This window comes from Calliphora vicina, chromosome 4 (genome assembly GCF_958450345.1).
Source record: "Calliphora vicina chromosome 4, idCalVici1.1, whole genome shotgun sequence".
In the NCBI taxonomy this organism is placed as follows: Eukaryota; Metazoa; Arthropoda; class Insecta; order Diptera; family Calliphoridae; genus Calliphora; species Calliphora vicina.
In genome coordinates, this window is record NC_088783.1 from 96468911 (window position 1) to 96492200 (window position 23290).

Genomic DNA, 23290 nt, shown 5'->3' on the forward strand with positions numbered 1-23290 from the left:
GAATTTCGTTATGATATATATATCCCTTAACATTTAAAACTTAAAAACAAAAAATATTATATATGATTTCCATGAAGAAAAATATAAAATTTTATTTAATGTAAAATTTTAACGGTTAAAGATATTATAACAAAAATTGGAACTAATATAGATCTAAATATAACAATATAACTCTGACAATAAGAAATCTCTCAGACATTAACTTACAACATTTGTATAGCGCTCAACATTTAGTATAGCGCTCCTTTCCGTCAAAATATTAAAACTTCAACCCACTGTGACCCACTCAGATCAGCTGGATTATAAGTTTATTCTACAAAAATTATCTAATAATTGCCTATAGGTCCTAAAAAATCATTTTGCAATACTCACAAGCTCTTAATTGTATTATTGCTTCGATGTGTTAAAAACGGAATAGTTAAAACCGATATACTTACCGTCTTTGGTAGTGAGATTAAACATTAGTGATAATGATTAAGCAATTAATTTTGTTTTATTAAAAACTCAAAAAAAACAAAGCAAATTACATATTACAGAAAAAATGAGATCTTCATATCTTAAAAGAAAACTTAACTTTTTAACAACTGCAAATTAGATAAGGGTAAAAAAAAACATTTCATGACAAAAACTTAAAATGCTTATTGTAGAGGAGAACTTAAATTTAATAAAAAAAATCATAACTTTAAAAATATAGACTGCACAAAAATTAATTTAGCAATTCATTATGTTTAGCTTCTTCCACGCACTGAAAAAAGAACAATGTTACTCTTTTACGTACTATTGCTGCTGTTTCCTGGCTAAGCGTGTTAAGTTCACTTAATAAAAAATTCGAAAATGTAGTGTTTGGATTCAAAGCGGTTTGATTGCGTTCTTTCATGGAAACTATAGCCTCACGCATAGTTTCAGCAATTTGGGATGCAGCTGACTGACTGTAACTGCAATGGCGGGGTTGATGACATGGAATTATCGAGAGCTACAAGAAAATAAGTAGGTATATTTAACATTTTTAAGATTTGTATATACATATGTATATGTATATCAATATAGTATGTACTTACAATTATTATCTGACTCAATGTCTACCATAATGTTTGATATGGTTTGTTGAGTCTGCTGATCTTCAGCGCGTCCAATAAAGTTTAAGGCATTAAAAAATCTCCATTTTGGAGCTTCTATGGCTCCCTGACCTGACTTGGTTTTTGCTCTGCTTGCATAGCCTCGAAATTGTATTCTTAAATTGGTCCATTTGGCATTTAAATCACTTATCACATATTTTTCATTAAAATGCTCGCCAATATTTCGCCAGGCGCAGTCGCGTAAGGTTTTGTTGTGATACCCTTCATCACTTGCATCCCACAAACATTTCTCACTTTCCACTAATGTTATCAATTTAAAAACATCTTCTTCCTCCCATTCTTTATTAACTTTGGGTTTCATTCTTTGTTTTTTATTTATGGGGGCGTCACTATCACTTTCCATTTTCAAAAATGTCACAATTAACAAAATATATTTACAAAATTTACACAGAAATTAAAGTTTGAAATAAAGCTACAGCTGTTTGCTGTTTATTTGTTTATTTTGGATTTTAAGTGTGGCCAAATATTCATGTGTAAAACATTTTATGGCGATTTTTTTAAAGCTAAAATATTAATCCAAATTTATATTAAGAAAAAAACGGCTCAAGTTTAGAACTTTGAAAGCTTATCTATATATATAAAAGAGTAACGTTACTGACTGACTGACTGACTGACTGATTCATCATCGCACAGCCCAAACGGCTGAAGCTAGAATCACGAAATTTTAACTGTGGGTTCCTCCCTCCCCAAAACGATCCGATAAGAAGGGATTTTTGGAAATTCGAACGTTTAGGGGGTAAAAAAGGGTAAAAACGGGTAAATTCGGTAACCTTATATCTTCAAAACTAATAAAGATACAAACAAACTTAAAATAGCATGTTACTCCATTTAAAAAATAAGCTGACAGGTGTTTCGTACTTTTTGGAAATTCGAAACTTTTAGGGGAGAAAACGGGTAAAAACTGTATTTTGGTACTTTTTTTGCACCCTATGTATCTTTTAAACCAATAAACATAGAAACAAATTTTAAATCGTATTCTTTAATTAACAAAAAATAAAAAATATAAGTTTGGTACTTTTTGGAAATTCGAACCTTTAAGGGATAAAAATTGTGTTAATTTTTGGTACTTTTTCATAAAATATGTTTTTCTATAATTTGACATAGACATACGAATATTTTATTATGAGCTCCCACCACGTTACAGAAATTTATTTCAATGAAATTGTACCACCTCAATGGGAATAAAAAAGGTACCAAAAAGGGGATAAAATCGGGAAAATACATTATATTTGAAATTATTAAGCCAATTTTGATAATTTTTTTTAATGTTGGTTCCTGGATTCATATAAAAATTAACTAACAGGGTGTTATTTGGAACTCGAGTACCAAGGTGTATATTGGGCCAAATCCGGGTAAACAGTTTGGTACTTTTTTTAAAACATATTTATTTTTGGGCACATTAACACAGATTTTAATATTTTGATACATGCCTGTAGCATAAACAATTTTGGCAAAATGGAATATTTTTAAATTTCAAACTTGAGGGGAAAGAAAAGGGAAATTGGTACTTTTCTCCTAATGGTACTTTTTTAAAATTTAAATTATTTCAGTTATCGACATTAAAGTTAGCTGATATGTATTTGAGTGAAGTTAGTGTTAGGAATAGGGGATAATATTTAGGTACCAAAATGTGTGAACTGTACTATAGGTACTTTTTTGTTCATCTAATGGTACTTTTTGAAATTTCTATAATAATGGACTTAGAAACATGAAATTAAACATATATGGTCCTAAGTGAGTGAGAATTCTAGGGGGAGACTTTTTGGTACTTTTTCTTTATTGGAATGGTACTTTTTGTAATTTCTTCACCAATGAACCTAGAAACATGAAATAAAGCTTATATATGAACCGAGTGAGTGGGAAACCACAAGTGTGGGTTTTTTGGTACTTTTTCTATATTCTAATGGTACTTTTTTGAATTTTCTATAACTATGGACTTAGAAACATGAAATTAACCATATATGGTCCTAAGTAAGTGATAATTCTAGGGGGAGACTTTTTGGTACTTTTTCTTTATTCGATTGGTACTTTTTGTAATTTCTTCACCAATGAACCTAGAAACATGAAATAAAGCTTATATGGAACCGAGTGAGTGGGAAACCACAAGTGTGGGCTTTTTGGTCCTTTTTCTATATTCTAATGGTACTTTTTTGAATTTTCTTTAACAATGGACTTAGAGACATGAAATTAAGCATATATGGTCCTAAGTGAGTGAGAATTCTAGGGGGAGACTTTTTGGTACTTTTTCTTTATTCGAATGGTACTTTTTGTAATTTCTTCACCAATGAACCTAAAAACATGAAATTAAGACCGGAGTGAGTGGGAATCTACAAGTGACTGCTTTTTGGTACTTTTTCTATATTCGAATGGTACTTTTTGAATTTTCTGTAATAATGGACATAGAAATATGAAGTTAAGCATATATGGTCCTAAGTGAGTGAGAATTCTAGGGGGAGACTTTTTGGTACTTTTTGTTTATTCTAATAGTACTTTTTTGAATTTTCTATAACAATGAACTTAAAAACATGAAATTAAGCATATATGGTCCTAAGTAAGTGAGAATTCTATGGGGACACTTTGTGGTACTTTATCTTTATTCGATTGGTACTTTTTGTAATTTCTTCACCAATGAAATAAAGCTTATATGGAACCGAGTGAGTGGGAAACTACAAGTGGGTGCTTTTTGGTACTTTTTCTATATTCTAATGGCACTTTTTGAATTTTCTATAATATAATGGACCTAGAAATATGAAATTAAGCGTATATGGTCCTAAGTGATTGAAAATTCAAGCGGATACTTCATGGTACTTTTTGTTTATTCTAATGATACTTTTTTAATTTTCTATAGCAATGGACTTAAAAACATGAAATTAAGCATACATGGTCCTAAGTGAGTTAGAATTCTAGGGGGAGACTTTTTGGTACTTTTTCTTTATTCGAATGGTGCTTTTTGTAATTTCTTCACCAATGAACCTTGAAATATGAAATAAAGGTTATATGGACCAGAGTGAGTGGGAATCCACAAGTGGCTGCTTTTTGGTACTTTTTCTATATTCTAATGGTACTTTTTTGAATTTTCTATAACAATGGACTTAGAAACACGAAATTAAACATATATGGTCCTAAGTGAGTGAGAAGTCTAGGGGGAAACTTTTTGGTACTTATTCTTTATTCAAATGGTACTTTTTGTAATTTCTTCACCAATGAACCTAGAAACATTAAATAAAGGTTATACGGACCCGAGTGGGTGAGCAACTACAAGTGGGTGTTTTTTGGTACTTTTTCTATATTCTAATGTTACTTTTTGAATTTTCTATAACATAATGGACCTAGAAATATGAAATTGAGCGTATATGGTCCTAAGTGATTGAAAATTCAAGCGGATACCTCATGGTACCTTTTGTTTATTCTAATGGTACTTTTTTTAATTTTCTATAGCAATGGACTTAAAACATGAAATTAAGCATACTACATGGTACATGGTGAGTTAGAATTCTAGGGGAGACTTTTTGGTACTTTTTCTTTATTCGAATGGTACTTTTTGTAATTTCTACACCAATGAACCTAAAGCCATGAAATTAAGCTTATATGGACCCGAGTGAGTGGGAAACCACAAGTGGGGGATTTTTGGTACTTTTTATATATTCTAATGGTACTTTTTTGAATTTCCTATAATAATGGACCTAGAGTTTCCAAAAAATCGAAGAATTTCAAAACCGCGGTTTCGGTTTTGTGATAATTTATTAAATCTTAAGTATTATAGAAACAAAATTAGTTGATAATATAGGAAATGATATACAAATGATATACAAAAAATAAAATATTTATTATTATACAAATCGAAAATTCAAACTTGACGGGTTATGGTTTAGTGAATGCGAATTTAAAAGTGATAATCAGTGGTACTATTTCCTTATTGCAATGGTACTTTTTGAATATTTTATAATAATAAACATAAACAAACGGAGACTTAATAGTACTATTTCTTTCTTCTAATTGGGGTGGCGAAGCGCACCGGGTCTGCTAGTTTATTATATATGTATGTGTGTTTAGGGCAAGAAGCTTTTCGTTAGGAAGTAATAGAGCTTTAAAGCTCTAATATATAATTGGCTATATCTTCACTATTTCTGAACCGATGTGGACCAAATATATATTATTGGAAAGTGCTTTAAAATATTTTTTAAATGAAGAATAACTTGGCCACATTTATTAACCCATTAAAGGACATTTTCAAAAAATGTACTTCTTATACTTGGTTTTTTTACAAAAGGGCCGTTAAATCAATAATTCATCGATATAACGGTACTGCACAATATTGACAAATAAATGGTATATCTTTCAAGCTTTCATTTGGTATACACCAACGCATATATCTTATTCACCAGGGAAGTTATTTTGGCTAAAAACAGGAAAAGTTTATAAAATTTAAAATAATTTTTTTTTACAATTTTAAATCCCTTGTGTCCAATAAAAGCACATGAATTTATTAAATTCGAATTAAAGCACTTTCCAATGATATAGATATTGTCTAGTATACCAAATTTGTTCCCAATATGGAACTAAAAAATGTATAATTTTACATTTTTTTAAATGTCATTCAATGGGTTAATATTTGGGTCAAGTTATACCTCAGATAAAAAAGATATTTCAAAGCACTTTCCAATAATATATACTTTATACACATCGGTTCAGAAATAGTGAAGATATAGCCACTTATATGTTTGAGCTTTAAATATCAATTTGATTTTCTCAATATCAATTGGTATTTTCTCAATTTAATTTTGCAATTGTTTGGAAAATATGTAAAATTTTAATTATTTTGTAACAATAAAAGACTGAAAATCCGGTTTTTATAAGCAAAATCACCGGCTTTTCGATAATCGAAAAATCATCATTTAAAAAAAATTCCAGCTGTAAAAGCATAAAAAACTAATTTAAAAGTAGACATCACTGCGTGCGCAGCTGTTGTTTGCTATTATTTGATCATAAGAAATTTTGTAAACATCAAATAATTATTTGCCCAAAAATGAAGAAAATATTTGCCATTCAGTGGTCACACTATGTTCACATTGAGAACATATTTGATTGATGTCAAATATTTTTGTTTGCCTAAAATCAGCTGTTTTCTTGTTTGCCTCTCGAAATTATTTTGTGGTCAGATTACGGCAAATAAATATTTGACAATTTTAGTCAAATGTTTGACTAATCTGACCGTACCTTTAGATGGCCAAACATGTTCTTAATTATTTTGTAAGGATTCCGATAACTACGACACTGGTATGGGTATTATAGGCAAAAAACTAAAAAATCTCATTTTTGGGAATTTCAAAACTTTTTTAGGAATTGCTAGATTTACGATAACAAATTAAAAAATTGGTTTTTACTTTCCCATTTTCAAAAGAAAAATATATATAACTGTAATATTTCATTAAAAAATATTCATAAATAAAAATTTAATTTCAATTTGAAAATATTGTATATTTGCAAAAACTCAATAAAAAAAACTTTTTTTTGTCATATTATTCAATAAAGTATTCCATGAATTTTTAATTGTCAAAAGTTATAAATATTTTTGAAAAATAGACAAATACGAATACGAACGAAATTATATTATATCGCATCATAACATTTTTAATTCTATGTATAAATTTCAAAATAATCAATTTTTTTATATAATAGTAAATATTTTATGTTTTTAGGCGAACAAATATTTATTAAAACAATTTCGTCATATATTAAGTAAAATTAAAATTGCTAATATAATGTAAATATAAAAATTAATTATAAAATTTTGGCTGTCTTTGATCAGGTCATTCCTCAAATCATCTATTTTTAATGTTATATTTTTCACTTCCTTAGTTTTTAATATATTATGGAGGTCCAAGAAGGAAATTGTTAGATCGGAGATCATAGTTATTTTTTTGTTTTGGTTATATACTGATTGTATTGTAGTTATTTATAATATTCGCTCCGTATTCCAGGGGGTTATAGAAAGCTTGTTCCTTTTCGGATCTTGATAAATTATCACATGTAATACTTTCAACCTATTCTTCTAAGATAAAATCGACCTTGAAATACGAATATATTACCTACAAAATATTTTTTATTATTTACCTTTAGTGAATTGTATATTTTTGTTGAGCACTATTGGTGCATTATTTCGATTATTTTTTAAATATTTAATGAAAATATATCAATAAACTGCATCTTTGTTTAGTTTTAAAATTGAATGCAAAAATCCAAAAACTAAGTGATTTTTCTAGATATTTCAAAATTTTTTATTTGCAAATTTGGCAACTGTGGCGAAAAGAAAATTTTTATGATCTAATATGATACCTCCATTTGTTTATTTTATATAAACTATTAAACTTTATATAATTAAATTTCAGTATGGAATGACAGCTTTTTTGGTCCGCCTGTGTCCCAATTAGGGTTGCCAGATAACAATAGTCAAATAACTGGACGATAAACAAAATTTACATGGATTTTTAAAAAATAACAGGGCAATTCAAAAATGCATTTATAGTTCAAAAAAGTTAAATTTAAATTAAGTTTGTTTTTACAAAAATAATAACATAAAAAATTAAGACACATAAAATTCAGTCCTACTTCACATTACATCTACAAACATATCGTCACCAAGCTATAGCCAAAATTCAAAACAACGTATCATCCATCAACTGCTTGATTTTTAATTAATAATAATAAATAGTATTTTACTTTATTTTAGGTAGTTTCCTAATATTTTTAAAAAATTTGTTGCAATTGAATATTTTTTGTAACCTTTTTGAAAATTTAATGAAGTACATTTTTTTAGTTTAAATAAGTTTCTATAAAAATATATACAGTGACGGACAATACAATAGAATCACTACATATGAATTCGATTAAAGCGGTAAAACTACAAAATTTGATTTCAAAATTTAAAATTTAAAATGCTCATAACGTAAACAATAAATAGAAAAAAATAAAATAAAAAAAATAACACATTCTTATGTTAAAAACGATGTCAAATCTAAGACTAAATAAAATATGCGACATTCAAATAGAATCAATCAGTCTTAAAATGATTAAAAATAAAAAAATCATCATAAGAATTCGTTGTTTTCTTAATATTTTGTTGCATATCAATTATTTTTAATAACAGCATCAAATCTTTTGGGGATTGAATTTAACAAACTTTCGCATGTAGATCGGGAAATTGCATACCATATTTCCTGAATTTTCTGCCAAAGTTCTTCCTTCTTTTCAATTTTTCAGGTCCGAGTTTGTCTTTTACTATTTTCCATAGGATTTAAGTCTGGTTATTGAGACGGCCATTCCATAACATGAATTTTGTTATATGAAAACCATTTTTTGGCAAGACCTGACGTGTGCTTTGGGTCATTATCAGGCTGGAAGAGCCATTTTAAGGGCATATTCCATTCGGCATGTGGCTTTATAACATTCTCCAAAATATTTACATACAAGTGCTTATCCATATTTTCTTTAATCCAATAAATTGGACCAAATTGGATCCCCATATAATAATATTTCCCCAACCATGTTTAAACGTTTTTGGTTTTTGCCATTTTTTGGACGTCTAACCCATGTCTTGTCATCACTACCAATTAAATTAATGGTCGTTTCGTCCGTCCACAACACATTTTGCCACTTTTTTATATTTTCTGGCCCACACCAATCCTTATGATTGCTCCTAGTTTTAAATGAAATATTGATAGTGATTCTATTGTAATGTCCGTCACTGTATAACTCCTTTTTTATTTAAAATTTTATTTTTCCATACAAATTTATATTGATGATACGTTATTTTGGTTTTAAAAAACATCAATTCAAAATAACGTAAGACGCATAGTTTTTTGCTTCTCCTATAAACTTTTAAAAAGTGATTTTACGTTATTTTGCATTTTAGATGAAGATATTGAGCCCTAACCGCGAAAATAACGTAGGCGCCAAAAATCAAATTTTATAGGAGAGAGTTTTTTTTCGTTTTTTTTTTAAGTTGTGCGAAGGATTTCTTTGAAAATTAAAATGTAGTCTATTAATGGTATCATACATGCGATAAGTCCATTTTTAAGTTAATTTTGTGAGCAACAAATTTGTTTTGGAGCTTACGTTATTTTTACCGTCTCTATTGTGGCGCATACGATAAATGCCTTACAAAGAAAAAATATTGTCTTAAGTTTCGACAAAATATATTTTCTTTAAGTAAGCAGTAAATTAAACATTTTTTATAAATCATAGTAAAGATTTAACAAAATATAGTAGGTGCTTAGAATATTAAGGCACACCTTTTTCATATGTTTCGTTTAAGGCGTTTAAGGCAGAGTGCATCGGTCTTAATTTTATTTTCTCGGGAAGAAGCAGATCAGAAAAAATTTTCCAGTTTAGAAAATCAGAGTGCTTTAACGATATACACTCATAACCGTAAGGGTTTGTTCTTGAACTTCGAATAACTGTAGGCCACTCACTAGGAGCCCATACAGTTCGGTTTCGAGTAAATGATTCTATTGAGCTGTGAATAGAATCAACAGATATCATGCTAAGACCTGGTATTAAGTAAATAATTTTAATGGATTTAATGAATTTGGATGATATAAAGAAATAAGCTATCATGGTTAACATCCCAGTAAAAAATAATGGAAGTGCATCTTTACATATGACATTTTAATCACATCTAAAGTTGCAAATGAATCTTTTCTACCTCTGAAGATGTGATTTTAAATATGGGTATTTGACACTGAATTATAAATATTTCGTTGATGTAATTGTTTCCTACATTTTTTGAATTTCATAAAATTTATTAAAACCTGTAAAAATTACTTATCAACAATTTGTTTTGTATATATTCAAATATTGAATTAAATTTATTTTATTTATCCTATTGAATATGTACCTCCAATTAAACATGTACCTGTTTTTTTTATTGAATGAAAGCCTTTAATTTTAATAAATATTAAATTATTTATAATTCATATAATTGCAACTAATTAAACGAAAACTAAAATATGTTTTCTTTTAATTAAATTGTGATTATCACATTTTATTAATTTTAATGAATTTTAGGTTTTAAAATGCTAAATTTTATAACCACATTAAAATCAATTCATAAATGCTCAATTACATCACTTTTTTTCTATTATTTATATTTCCATCCAAGATGCCAAAAAATATAGGTATCCACTACCTACATTAAAATAACACCTTAAAATCGAAATTTAATCGCATCGAAAGCATCGAATTTATTAAGTAAAAAGTTGTCAAAAATTAACAACATCCCTCCAATGACAAGCTAATGTAAAATTCATAGCTTTTTCACCAAAATTGGAAGTACATCAAGCATGCTATTTGTTGTGAAAATTCTGCATCTTCTTCCTCACTTTTTTTGCTGGGATGGCTTTATGATTTTGGCAGCTATCGCAATACAAACTTAAATCGTTCACAGTTTTCCGTTATCTAAAATAACGAGATATTGCAGTACAAATTTCATTACAACATCCTTTGCCGTCTTTTTCACCCCATAAGAACACAATCCATAAACAATCCTGCCTTTTACTTAAGAGCATTTTGCATATAAGTGCACAAAACTTGTGTTTTGTATATTTATTTATCAAACTCCATACAAATTCGTTAATTTATGTGCATCATAATACTTTTGGAAGCTATAACTGGTCTTCATGAAAAAAATTTCATTTAGCTGCTTAATATAAAATGAAATCAAAACAAAATAAGAAAAATACGATTTTGAATAAAAAATTGTATTGTAAACTTTAATTTTAAAAGTAGTTAAAATACCAAATTTGTCGTTATTTTTAAAGGGAAACATCACAAAACTTCATGTAAATTATTTGCCGTTAGCTGCTTTTTTGGGCAGTAAACTTTAATGCACATACCAGCATCAATGAGCAGTTAAGTTAACTTATGTTATGCACTTTTAACTTACCTGCACAAAATATCGTGCAAAGTTGGTTGTGCAGGTAAGTCAAAATTACTGTACTAGTATTTTCTTGAATAAAACAGTGTAATATTTATACCCAACATAACCATAAAGGGGAGGGTATTATGCGTTTGTTCAGATGTTTGTAACGTCCAAAAATATTAGTCCGATCGACTCAGAATCACTTTCTGAGTCGATTAAACGATGTCCGTCCTTCCGTCTGGCTGTCCATGTAAAGCTTGTGCGCAGAGTAGATGTCTCAATGTTGAAGATATTTCGATAAAATTTTGTACATATTATTTTTTCTGCCCAAGGACGGAGCCTTTTGAAACTGTCTGAAATCGATTCATTATTTCACCTAGCCCCCATACAAATGTCCTCCCGAAATTGGACTTTATCGGTCATAAATGTTTAATTTATATGGATATATCCACAAATTTTGCTCTAAATATGTTTTATATATACGGAATTCATGTCACCAAATTTTATTGTCATCGGCCCATAATTAGTTATAGCTCCCATATAACACCCGCTTCCAAAAACCACTTTAACGTGCATAAATCTCTTAAAAGTGTTGGTATACACATACAATTCAAGATAAATAACTTTCATGTAAACGTAAATCACACGACCTAATTTCATGGTGATCGGTCCATAATTGGTAATAGCTCCCATATAAGGACCACTTCCGAAAATCATAAAAATATATAGAAAAATATAAATTATTGAAATTTTAAAAGAAAAATGATTTTGCTCTTTTTCTTAGTGTAGGGTATTATATGGCTGGCTTGACCAACCATACTTTCTTACTTGTTTTACTATGAGGCATATTCGAACTTGTACATAACAACAAAATGTTTTCCGTCCTTTGTTTTTGTCCCTTCTTCTGTTTTGATGCGACTGTTGTCTAAATTTTTTCCTTGATCACATTTAGTACATCTATCTTTTTGTATTTAAATTTCTTTTGATTTTCTCTCTATTTCTTCGGCTACTCTTATTTTCATTTACTACTTTCATGTCGCTTACGTTATTTTTGAGGTAAATCAAAAAGGTGAGTGTCGCTTACGATATAATTGAAACTACGTTATCTCTGTATATATAAACACTTAATTTTCATTATTTCGGGTGTTGATGCGCACGACAATTTTCTATCGATTTTCATTAAAAAGTCAATTTTGAAACAAATGTCGCTTACGTTATTTTTGCGGTTAGGGCTCGATATATTAATTTAAATCACATAAAAAAGTAGAACTATGTATTTATTTGCCACATATATTTTGTATTTTTATTTACAGAATTTGCTAACTCTTCTGTATTAAAATGTTCGCAACTTTCATCAAAATTTAGCTTTATTAAAATTTCAGACTTTACTAGTCGAAGTGCATTCTACTCCTTTCTTCTGAATATAAGAAAAAAATACAAAAAATGTATAGTCAACATTTGCGATCACAATTGTATAACTATAACATTTTTTCTCTACAAAACATTAAATAATAAAAAATATAATTAATAAAAAAAATTATTTTTTAACTGGACAAATTTAAATAATAACAAGTAACAGAGCTATATTCGGCTGTGCCGAATCTTATATACCCTTCACCAAATTATACTTTAAAATAAATCTGTTTAAATATTTTTAGGTAAACAAAATTAAATTTTTTTTTTAATTGATTTTCAAATTTTTTTTTTAATTTTTTTTAAAAAAAGTTCTTTCCAAAATTTTTTTAAATTTTTATGTATGACAAACAAATTTTTTGATGAAAAAAAAATTTGGGTTAAAACATATTTTTGCCGATTTTGACCCATTGTAGGTCCAACTTACTATAGCCTTATCTACATCGTTGCAATGGACTTTGAAATATCTATCATTAGATATCCATATTGTCTATATTAATGACTTAGTAATCCAGATATATGTAGATCAAAAATCGAGGTTGTCCCGGTTTTTTGCTCATATCTCCGTTGTTTATGGACCGATTTTGCTGATTTTAAATAACAAACTTCTCGAAAGCATGTCTAACAGAATTATTGAAGATTTGGATCCCGAAGATATCTGGGGTCTTCAGAAAATTGATTTCAACAGACGGACAGACAGACAGACTGACAGACGGACATCGCTTAATCGACTCCGCTATCTATAAGGATCCAAAATATATATATATTTTATAGGGTCGGAAATGAAAAATGTAGAAATTACAAACGCAATGACAAACTTATATATACCCTTCTCACGAAGGTGAAGGGTATAATAAAAAATAATAAAAAAAATATATACATTTTCTTTAAATTATGATTCTGGCCAAGTATTCTTCTAAATTAATTCCAAAATATTATCTGTTTTATTTTTTTCCTGATTTTAATACATAAATTTGCATTAATTTCAGGTGTATGAAAAAGGTATATTAATAAAAACTATTTCATGACAATTTTTTTCTTAACTTTGAGAATACATAGCGGTTCGTTGAAATCCGACTGAAAAAATCAGATTACGGTTTCATATAGGGAAAAATGTCAGCTTTCCGCCGATATAATTTTTCCCCCGAAAAAATCAGTTTTCATTTTCGAATTATCGCCAACCGTCTCTATATGTCTGCCCCAATGTGCGTCGGAGGAAAAAGTATATAATCTTTTTATTTACATTTTAAATTAATATTAATGACCTTGAAAGCCCATTTAGAGAAAACTATTATTGTATTAATAAATAAAAATTTCATAAATCTTTATCTTAAAGTACATTTTGGAGATGGGTATATAAGATTCGGCACTACACCGAATATATCTACATATATCGCTATATCTTGTTTTTTCTTTAGCCTAGTTTTTTGGACTTTAAAGTTTGTTGGGGGAGTATAATCTCTCAAATTGACAGGTTATCCCATTCAAAGACCCAGGCCACTGAAACTCTTAAACCTTTTATCAAAATATTAGGTTATGAGAAACTGTAACCCGGTACAGTTAGATGACACCAAACATTAACCAATGCGAGATTGAACCGCAATACTCTCGAATGCAGTGAAAAATGGACGTCTTAATTAGCTTTAAGCAATAATGTGCGAGCTCTTTCACCAACCTAGGGCCTATTTCACTAAACTACAATTCTACAAGTTTACAAGTTGCTGATGAATTGTGTTTCATTAAAATTTTCACAACACTTGTAGCTTTTTGCACTTGTAAACTACAATTTCTACAATTACAAGTTCTTGTATATATATATTGTGATATTAATTTTACAATTCTTATTTATTATTACTCAAAATGCTAAAATATACTATAACAAGTAAGAGTGCTATATTCGGCTGTGCCGAATCTTATATACCCTTCACCAAATTATACTTCAAAATTTTAAATATTTTTAGGTAAACAAAATTTAATTTTTATTGCAGTTGTTCTTTTCATTTTTTGGAAAAAAAAATTATCGATTGTTATTTTAAATTTTAAAAAAAAAATTTTTTGTTTTTTAATTTTTTTTTTTTGAAAAAAAAATTCGGTTTAAAATTTTTTTTTCCCGATTTTGACCCATTGTAGGTCCAACTTACTATGGTCTTATATACGTCGTTGCAAATGTCTTTGAAATATCTATCATTAGATATCCATATTGTCTATATTAATGTCTTAGTAATCCAGATATAGGTCAAAAATAGGTCAAAGATCGAGGTTGTCTTGGTTTTTTCCTCATATCTCAGCCATTTCTGGACCGATTTTGCTGATTTTAAATAGCAAAATTCTCGAAAGCATGTCTGACAGAATTATTGAAGATTTGGATCCCGAAGATATCTGGGGTCTTCAGAAAATTGATTTCAACAGACAGACAGACAGACAGACAGACAGACGGACATGGCTTAATCGACTCCGCTATCTATAAGGATCCAGAATATATATACTTTATAGGGTCGGAAATGAAAAATGTAGAAATTACAAACGGAATGACAAACTTATATATACCCTTCTCACGAAGGTGAAGGCTATAAAAACGCAATATAACATATTTCAATAATATTTCTTATATAAAAAATATTTTTTAACCCGATTTTTTTTTTTCATCAAAAAAAAAATTAAAAAACCAAAATTTTTTTTTAAAAATTAAGAAAAAAAATTTAAATTTTTTAAAAAAAAAATTTAAATAACAATTCGAAAATTATTTTTTTTTTCAAAAAATTAAAAAAAAATTTTGTTTACCTAAAAAAATTTAAAATTTGTATTTTGTGCAGGGACTGATAAAAATAAATACTTTTGCAATTTTGGGTACTAATTTAGAATTGTCTATATATGTTTAGATTTCCAAAGTGGCTATTCCCAAAGGCAAAAAAAAAACAAGTAAGAAAATGGCATAAAAAAATGGTGGCATAAATTCTGTATATATGAAACCTATTTAATAGTAAACAAAATAAATAAATCGTTACTTTAATATAGAATGCCCCAATCATATATAATATTTAGCAAAAAAACACGAGTTAGGGCCTTTCTATATTAAGGTAACCAAATGCTAATTAATATTAAAACTTTTGGATTTTGTGTTTATTTTAACAAATTTTTATTAAAAAATAGTTAAAAATCAAATTTTATTTCAATTTATCATTCACTTGTAACTTGTAAAAATATTTCTGAGGGTCTCCGTCGACCCTAAGCTTTTTTTCTACAAGTTTACAAGTGCAAATTTAGTTTAGTGAAACAAAACCACTTGTAAAATTCACTTGTAGCTACAAACTTGTAATTGTATTTTGATGAAACGCAATTATTCACAAGTTCACAATTTTACAGACAGAAACACTTGTAATTGTGAACTTGTAGCTTAGTGAATTATGCCCCTGTATTACGACTAGTTTTTGCAACATTTCAGTGGTTTAGGTTTAGTGGGCATACTAAATTAAAGACAATCTCAATTAGTATAATATCTTAAATAATGGATAAATATGGATATAAAAAGTGGATTTAATAATAATTTCTACAAACATATTTAATATTACTTACTGTTCTGAACTTTGAATCATCAAAAATCCTGTGTTGGAAGCAGTTTCGTTATCCTTAGAAATTCCAAGCATGTCATAATCACATTCATCTTCATACCAATTAGGTGACTCTAGCAGAAGTGAGATATCCAATTCTTGAACTTCTCTAGGGTTTGCTACTGCAATCATTGTTGAAGCATTGTTATTTAGACAAAAAGCAAGAATTGATTCGTGGTCTTTGTGGATAATCCGAATAGGTTCGTTATCTTTTGTTGATCCATTGCCTCCTAAAAATTATATAAATATTCTGAGTTAATTAAAATAATTAAAAACAATAAAGCAATTTTGTTTTTTCTTTACCCACTTACAAGCCACAGTTCGAGTCGGAAAAAAACAACCAATTGTCGAGGGAATGTAAGAAAAGATAAACTCACTGTTTATTGTTGGTGTTTTGTTTAAGCTTTGATATTTTTACAAATAAAGCTTGAGTGTCTGTAATCCTCATTCACTCTATAGTTTGATTTGTATAATATCTATAGTTTTTTAAAAGCCTTTTGGGAAAAGGTTTCCTGATGATCTGGCCTAAGCAACCAGTAAAAACCATGTACAAAAATGGTAAAATTTTTCAATTCTATGCATAAATTTTTCTTTAAAAATGTTTAAGTAACATTATAAATTTTTTAAGACGTTTCTCCAAATAATTAATGATAACAAAAGGGGTTAGTCCGATGTTATAAAAATAAACTTAGAAAAGTTGAGATAGTTACATAACCTTTTATCCGTTTATATATTGCGTTTCAATCGGCTCAGTAGTTTCGGAGTTATAATAACAAATTGGAGTAAAAAATATATTTTTTATGTGAACATAGCAAATTTTTTTGTTTTAGAAAGCTATTACATGAGGTTTATCGGTTTTTTTTTAATCTATTCACAATTAAGTAAATTCGCTCATTTGCACAAAATTTTAGTTTTTCGTTTGATATACATAAAATTGAGTAGTTAATGTTCTTCTTTCGATTGATTGAAATTTTAAATAAATTTTCCCCATGCTATGTACAAATTATGTAAATCGCAACTTTTATAAGTTTATTTTAATAACATCGGACTAACCTTTTTTGAGTTATCATTAATTATGTGGAGAAACCTCTAAAAAAATTTATAATTTCACAAAATTTTTTTTTAAAAAAAACCTCTTCATAGAATTTAAAATTTGGACCATATTTGTACTATTGGAACCACAATATGTACATCAAAATTGTGTAGTGGTTTCAAAAGCCTTTAAAATTTTTCGATTTTGTTGCCTTGTAAATAAAATAAGGTACATAAAAGTATTATGAATAATATGAGATCAAAATCAGTCACTCATTTGTTTAGTTACCCAGCAAAAACTTCGCTTACAAAGGCTACAATGTCTTTTTAATAATGTCTTTTTTAATAACTTACTTTTTAAGTAGTAAAGTCTAAAAAAACAAAATAAACAAACAAAACAAAAAAACTGTTACTTTTTTTCAATTTGCCCATTTTTTTATTGCATGTTTATTTTTAGAAAAACAGAAAAGAATATTGCATTACTGTGTGAAAACCATTATTTGATGCACAATGAAATAACTAAGCAGTTGTGTAGTGAGCACAACGCACAGTGGGGGATCTGAAAAAAAGTGGAAATAAATCTGTAACTTCTAAACGAATAGCCCGATTTTAATAAAATTTCCCATGGCTATAGAGTTTTGAGTTTTAGTTTTGAATTTGGGCTTAAACAACCAAGGGGGGCCGAGCCACAATGCCCCAAAGTGGGGCACCTCGGGTATATCAAAAATTAAAAATGATGCCAAATTTTTGTTTGCGATCCGATTTGAAAGATTTTTATATATATGGAATGTACTAGACGAGATCTACAAAAAACATTGCTTTAGCCATATATTATCTCTTATAGTTTACGAGTTATTCGCATTTGAAAAGTAAAAATTTATTTTTTTTGCCTGCCTTGGTCTGCCATTTTGCTAATAACGGATCCAATTCTTTCCCGATTTTCTTGAAGTATCTTTTTTTGAATTAACAACAAATTTATTAATAATCTTAAGAAAGAATTGTTAAAAAATATCTACTGAGTCAAAAGTTATGTGCATTCAAACTTAAAAAAAATAAAAAAGTCGTTTTTTCGCCATTTTTTTTCGAAAAAAGTACCTACATTAATTTTAAATTATACAGAAAATGAGAAAAAAATAAATAATGTGTTTATATTTTTCTGAAAGATAACATTTCGGGAAATATTATAAAAGCAAAATAATATCAAAATTCGTATTATTGCGTGGTCCAGAGCATTCCGAAGTAGACATATTTTTTATGTAAATTTCAACTTTAGACAACATATTCTAAAATCGCATAGCTGCTTTCAAAAAATTAAGACCAGTTTTGTATGTCCCAATCTGTTCTTCAATATCATGCAAAGGGATTTCATAGCCCCGAGCTTGGTACCTTCAATAGATCCAAAAATCCAAAAAAATCCCAATTTGGGATTTTTGAAAAGTTTTTTGGGAATTGTGGGATTCTCAATAACAAATCTAAATCCAAATTTTCACTTTTGCATTCCGACAAAAAATGTCTATATAATTGTAAAATATTCATAAACCAAAAAGTTATAGCAGTTTAAAAATTTAAATTTTCAACAAGAAATAACAAAAAAAAATGTATCTTTTTTTTTGCAAAAACTCTTCTATGAAGTTTTTAATTTTCAATATATTTAAACATTTTTGAAAAGAAGATGCAATTTCCAAAATATTGATGTATAATATGTCTACCTTATTTTGTCCACGTGTCACAGTAATGAACGAATGATTAACATCCCAGCAAAAACTTCGCTTACAAAGGCTACAATGTCTTTTTAATAATGTCTTTTTTAATAACTTACTTTTTAAGTAGTAAAGTCTAAACAAAATAAACAAACAAAACAAAAAAACTGTTACTTTTTTTCAATTTGCCCATTTTTTTATTGCATGTTTATTTTTAGAAAAACAGAAAAGAATATTGCATTACTGTGTGAAAACGGCGCTACGAACGAAGTCCCCAAACCGAAAATGAATTAAAACCCCAAAATTATGAATTAAAACCCCAAAGTTCTAAATGAAATTAATCCCCAACAAAAAGAACTAAACCCCCAAACCGAAATGAACTAATTCCCCAATTGTTTTTCATAACAAAAAAAAAACTTGGAATCAAATAAATCCCCATTTTTCATATTTTTTTGAAAACAATTAACAAAAATATGCAAATTCAATAAAATTTAAATAAGTTCAAAAGTATAAAAAAATGTACATTTTCAATTAATAAAATCAAAATTAATTATAAATTTGCATTGAATCTTCAACGATTTCTCTCTATACTTATAGTATATAATCTCATATTTAAGAAAATGAACTTAGACCCCAAAAATTTATTAATAAATTTATTTAAAAAAGAAGAAAGTGAACTAACGCCCCAAAAAAATTTTGGGGATTTATTTCATTTTCAGAAATTGGGGTGTAATTTCATTATGAATTAAGTCCCTAATTTTAGAAATGAAATAAATCCCCAAAAAATGAACTAAGTCCCTAAATTTCGTTGTTGGTTTTTCCTATATAAACTTTTGGGGCCTTAGTTCATTTTCGGTTTGGGGACTTTGTTCATTGGGGACTTCGTTCGTAGCGCCTGTGAAAACCATTATTTGATGCACAATGAAATAACTAAGCAGTGGTGTAGTGAGCACAACGGCAGACTACCAAACAGAAGGTTGCAGGTTCGAATCGGGTCTGCAACTTATTTTATTTTTATTTTTTTGTGTAAAAATTCTATAAATAACTCTACTAACAAAACAACTTATTTCTGGCCAAAATATAAAGGATTACTTTTGGGACATCGCGAACAAAAATAATGACTTCTTACAGTAGAAAAATAAGTAGTTGAATCGTCAAATTCCCCTTATTTTTCGGCTTATTTGTAAGAAAAGTTTTTGCTGGGTAATAAACTATTGGAAAGTTTTACATCATAGCAGCATGAATTTGTCGATCTTAACCAATATTTTGTCTGTATGAGACTTGATAATGTTAGAACATGTAGTCTGTTTATTTCCTTAGTTTTTATTATATTTTGAAAATAAAAAACTATTTTCACATTTGCCACAAACGCTATGAATGAAATGGACGCAATAATTTGTTTGCTATACTAAAAATTCAAAGAGGGGAAAAACATTTTTAAATTGTACCAAATAAGTCGCGGTAGTACCACGGTACTTTAGAAGGTCAAAATGTACCAAAAAAAAGTACAATTGTACCAACTTTAACAACCCTGCCATGGACACTATGGCGTAAAATTTTTTCGAAATATATATATGGATTTTTACCAATTACGATTTCTTTGAAATTCAAATTATACATTCTACTCATTTCATGACGTATAAACTCGAAACTCTAACTCCATATCGTATATCCCTCTAAATTAGGGCATTTACTTCTCAAAATTAACATATTGACCATGTTTGAAATATGATGTACGAATATTGAACAAATTATAATTTATTTGTAATAATTCAAAGAATGCTAAAATTTTAGACAATTTGAAAATTGGAATGCATTTTCTACACTGGGACCCTTTTTATATTTGATATATTCGTCTGATATGCCAACTAACAATCGCACTCATACATCAACATTTGCTGATGATACTGCTATTCTAAGCATTTATGAAAACCCTCAGAATAGCCCAGCGGGTAACACTGTATTGATATTCGGTCTGTGGGCGGAGGGGCGTGTAAAAACCGCAAATGCCATATATTTCATAAAAATGGATGTGTGCATGTATGTATGTTCCGTATGGACTCAAAAATGGATGGACCGATTTTGATGAATTTTCACGGAATCTTCAGAAAAGCCTTTTGGGTTAAAAAAAGGGTTTTATTCAAATAAAATTTGTTTCCGAGAAACGAGAGAAGGAGAATCTCGGCTTCAGCAAATGCGACGCAGTGCATCTTCATCGAGTGCTGCAAAGACACCTCAATAGCATATCGAAACACTAGAAATACAAATCGATTGACACAGCAATGAACGATGAACAAGCGGTTGTTGTTGTTGTAGCAGCAGTGTTTGCTGAGTTGACAGCCCTTGGCCGAGTGAACTCGGGTCATTCCGGTGCGTAGAACCGGCTGTCGTGGGAATGGAATGGGAATGAACAAGCGGTCAATTGTCCTACTGAATTTTTGTATTCATTGGAACTAGCCGAAATGCCACCACATGCATTAACATTGAAGGGTGGATCACCGACTTTGCAATATAAAACATATATTTTCTAAAGTCCAACAACGTGGACCGGGTTCAGCTAATTTCTTATAAAAAAGAGATATTATTCCATTTGAATTCGCAGCTTGTTTTGGTTTAATTCATAATAATTTGTTAAGTAACTACTATAAATGTTTGTATGAATTTAGACGTGCACTTTACCGCTTGAAGGTAAGTGTGAACTATAATGGTTATAATTACAGTTACATAGTATAAATATTTCGAATGTAGCTTATATGCATATGTAATATAAGAAAATAATTAAAATTACCATTATCCGTAAAGTCTTGCATTTGGACATCATGTTTCGCAGAAGGTTCCATTTTTTTGCCAAATATTGCTTTTATAAATACATCTTGTGCTTCATCTTGACGAACCAAATAATTCCAAAGACGACGTATAGGACCTGCCGATGAACTCATTACAAATGGCGTGTTATCTTTGTTTAAAAGCGATCTATATTTATGTATGGAAATTCCCGGAACTCCACTATTCAACTGGCAACCTAATAAATATTATTAATTTTTTTTTCTATTATAAAATTCAGTTCAATTATACATATTAGCAAATTGTTCACGTTTCACGTTTAGTTTATAAATACAATTACCTGGAATATATTCGTCATTAGGGGGACCTTTAGAAGTTAGAATTTTCTGTGCCATGTCTTGCCAACGATTCAATGTTCTCAGTACTTCGTGTGATAGGGGACTTAAAACTGGTAAATCTAATTAAAAAAATTAAATGTGGTAAAATTTTTACATTTTATGAAAAGTCATTTTGTCATTTCAAAACGCATCAATTAAAGTGAAAAATTTTTAATTTCGTACCATAAATAATTTCTTTTCATGTCAAAAGATCATGATTTACAATCATTCATTAAATCCCTGCTTAGGGCCGAAGTTCACTTTAACTTTGGAATTAAACTACAGGTAACAAATAAATCATTTTGATAATGGTTAGTTTCAGTCCTTAATTTGTACATGTGTGTGGAAAAAATATTAAAATTGTAACTGGTTGTTATCAGTTCTATAAGAAACTTTTTTGTACAAACGGTTAATGGTGTATTGGCCGAAAAATTAAGAAAATATATTTTCATATTTTTGAAATTTTCTATTTTAAAATCCAATATTTTTAGACTCGGTCTTAAAATTTTTTTATGATGTGACAATTATTAAATAAAAAACATTGTTATGGTTAATAGTTGGTTTGTGATATTGGTTCTGCCCCACTGTTCAATGTATAATCAAAACAGATCTTTAGTTCACGTCGATGAGGTATATTTATAATTTTAAAAAGGTAGGTTTGTAGGATGGATTCTGTCAAAAGTAGTAGTAAGAGCTATTTTTATTGTTTCCTTTATGATACTATTATATTACCGGGTTAAAAGAAGAATCACAAATGCATAAATATATTTTTGGTAATTGCACAATTTGTGGCGCATACGTTTTAACAAATTTTGTCGAAAATTTATGTATGTTTCTCAGTCCTGAATTCGCTTAATTATACAATACATTAATTTGCTTAATTATAAATAATTATACATATACAAAAATGGCAAACAACAGTTCAGATAATGTGAAAGAGTTTACCTTGCAGTTCTATCCCCGAAATATTTGTAAAATCTTGTACATGTTTTACAAACATTTTTATAAAAGCCAATCTTAGAATACACCATGAATACGACATTGGTTCCAAATGTTCCTTATTATCTTTGTTGCTTTTCATACCACCCTTAGCAGTAGTGCTAATGCCGTCATCTTCTTCTTCTTCTTCATCGGATTCGTATGGATCATCTGTATCATATTCATCACAATCTAAAAATAAATTTTAGATTATATTAAATTTTTAAATTCGAACAAAAAAAATAAATCAAACAGAAAAAGAGTTCGTTTAATATGAGGAGGTCCATAACAAAACGCAATAATTCCACTAATTGTTGAAGTTTATTATCAGAGTTTTATATTA

General features: G+C 28.6%; 1 protein-coding gene and 1 pseudogene across 1 annotated transcript in view; both read right to left on the reverse strand.

Moving 5' to 3' along the window:
- The window catches only part of Rbcn-3A (Rabconnectin-3A), a 452485-nt gene that overhangs the window by 152286 nt on the left and 276909 nt on the right, over window positions 1–23290 (reverse strand). Inside the window, exons 11-14 of the mRNA XM_065506903.1 lie at window positions 22915–23139; window positions 21933–22049; window positions 21597–21830; window positions 16042–16306 (exon numbers count right to left, since the gene is read on the reverse strand). Of these exons, the coding sequence (XP_065362975.1) occupies window positions 16042–16306; window positions 21597–21830; window positions 21933–22049; window positions 22915–23139 (841 nt within the window). The remainder of the gene's footprint in view (window positions 1–16041; window positions 16307–21596; window positions 21831–21932; window positions 22050–22914; window positions 23140–23290) is intronic.
- On the reverse strand, window positions 707–1479 carry LOC135956614 (uncharacterized; annotated as a pseudogene).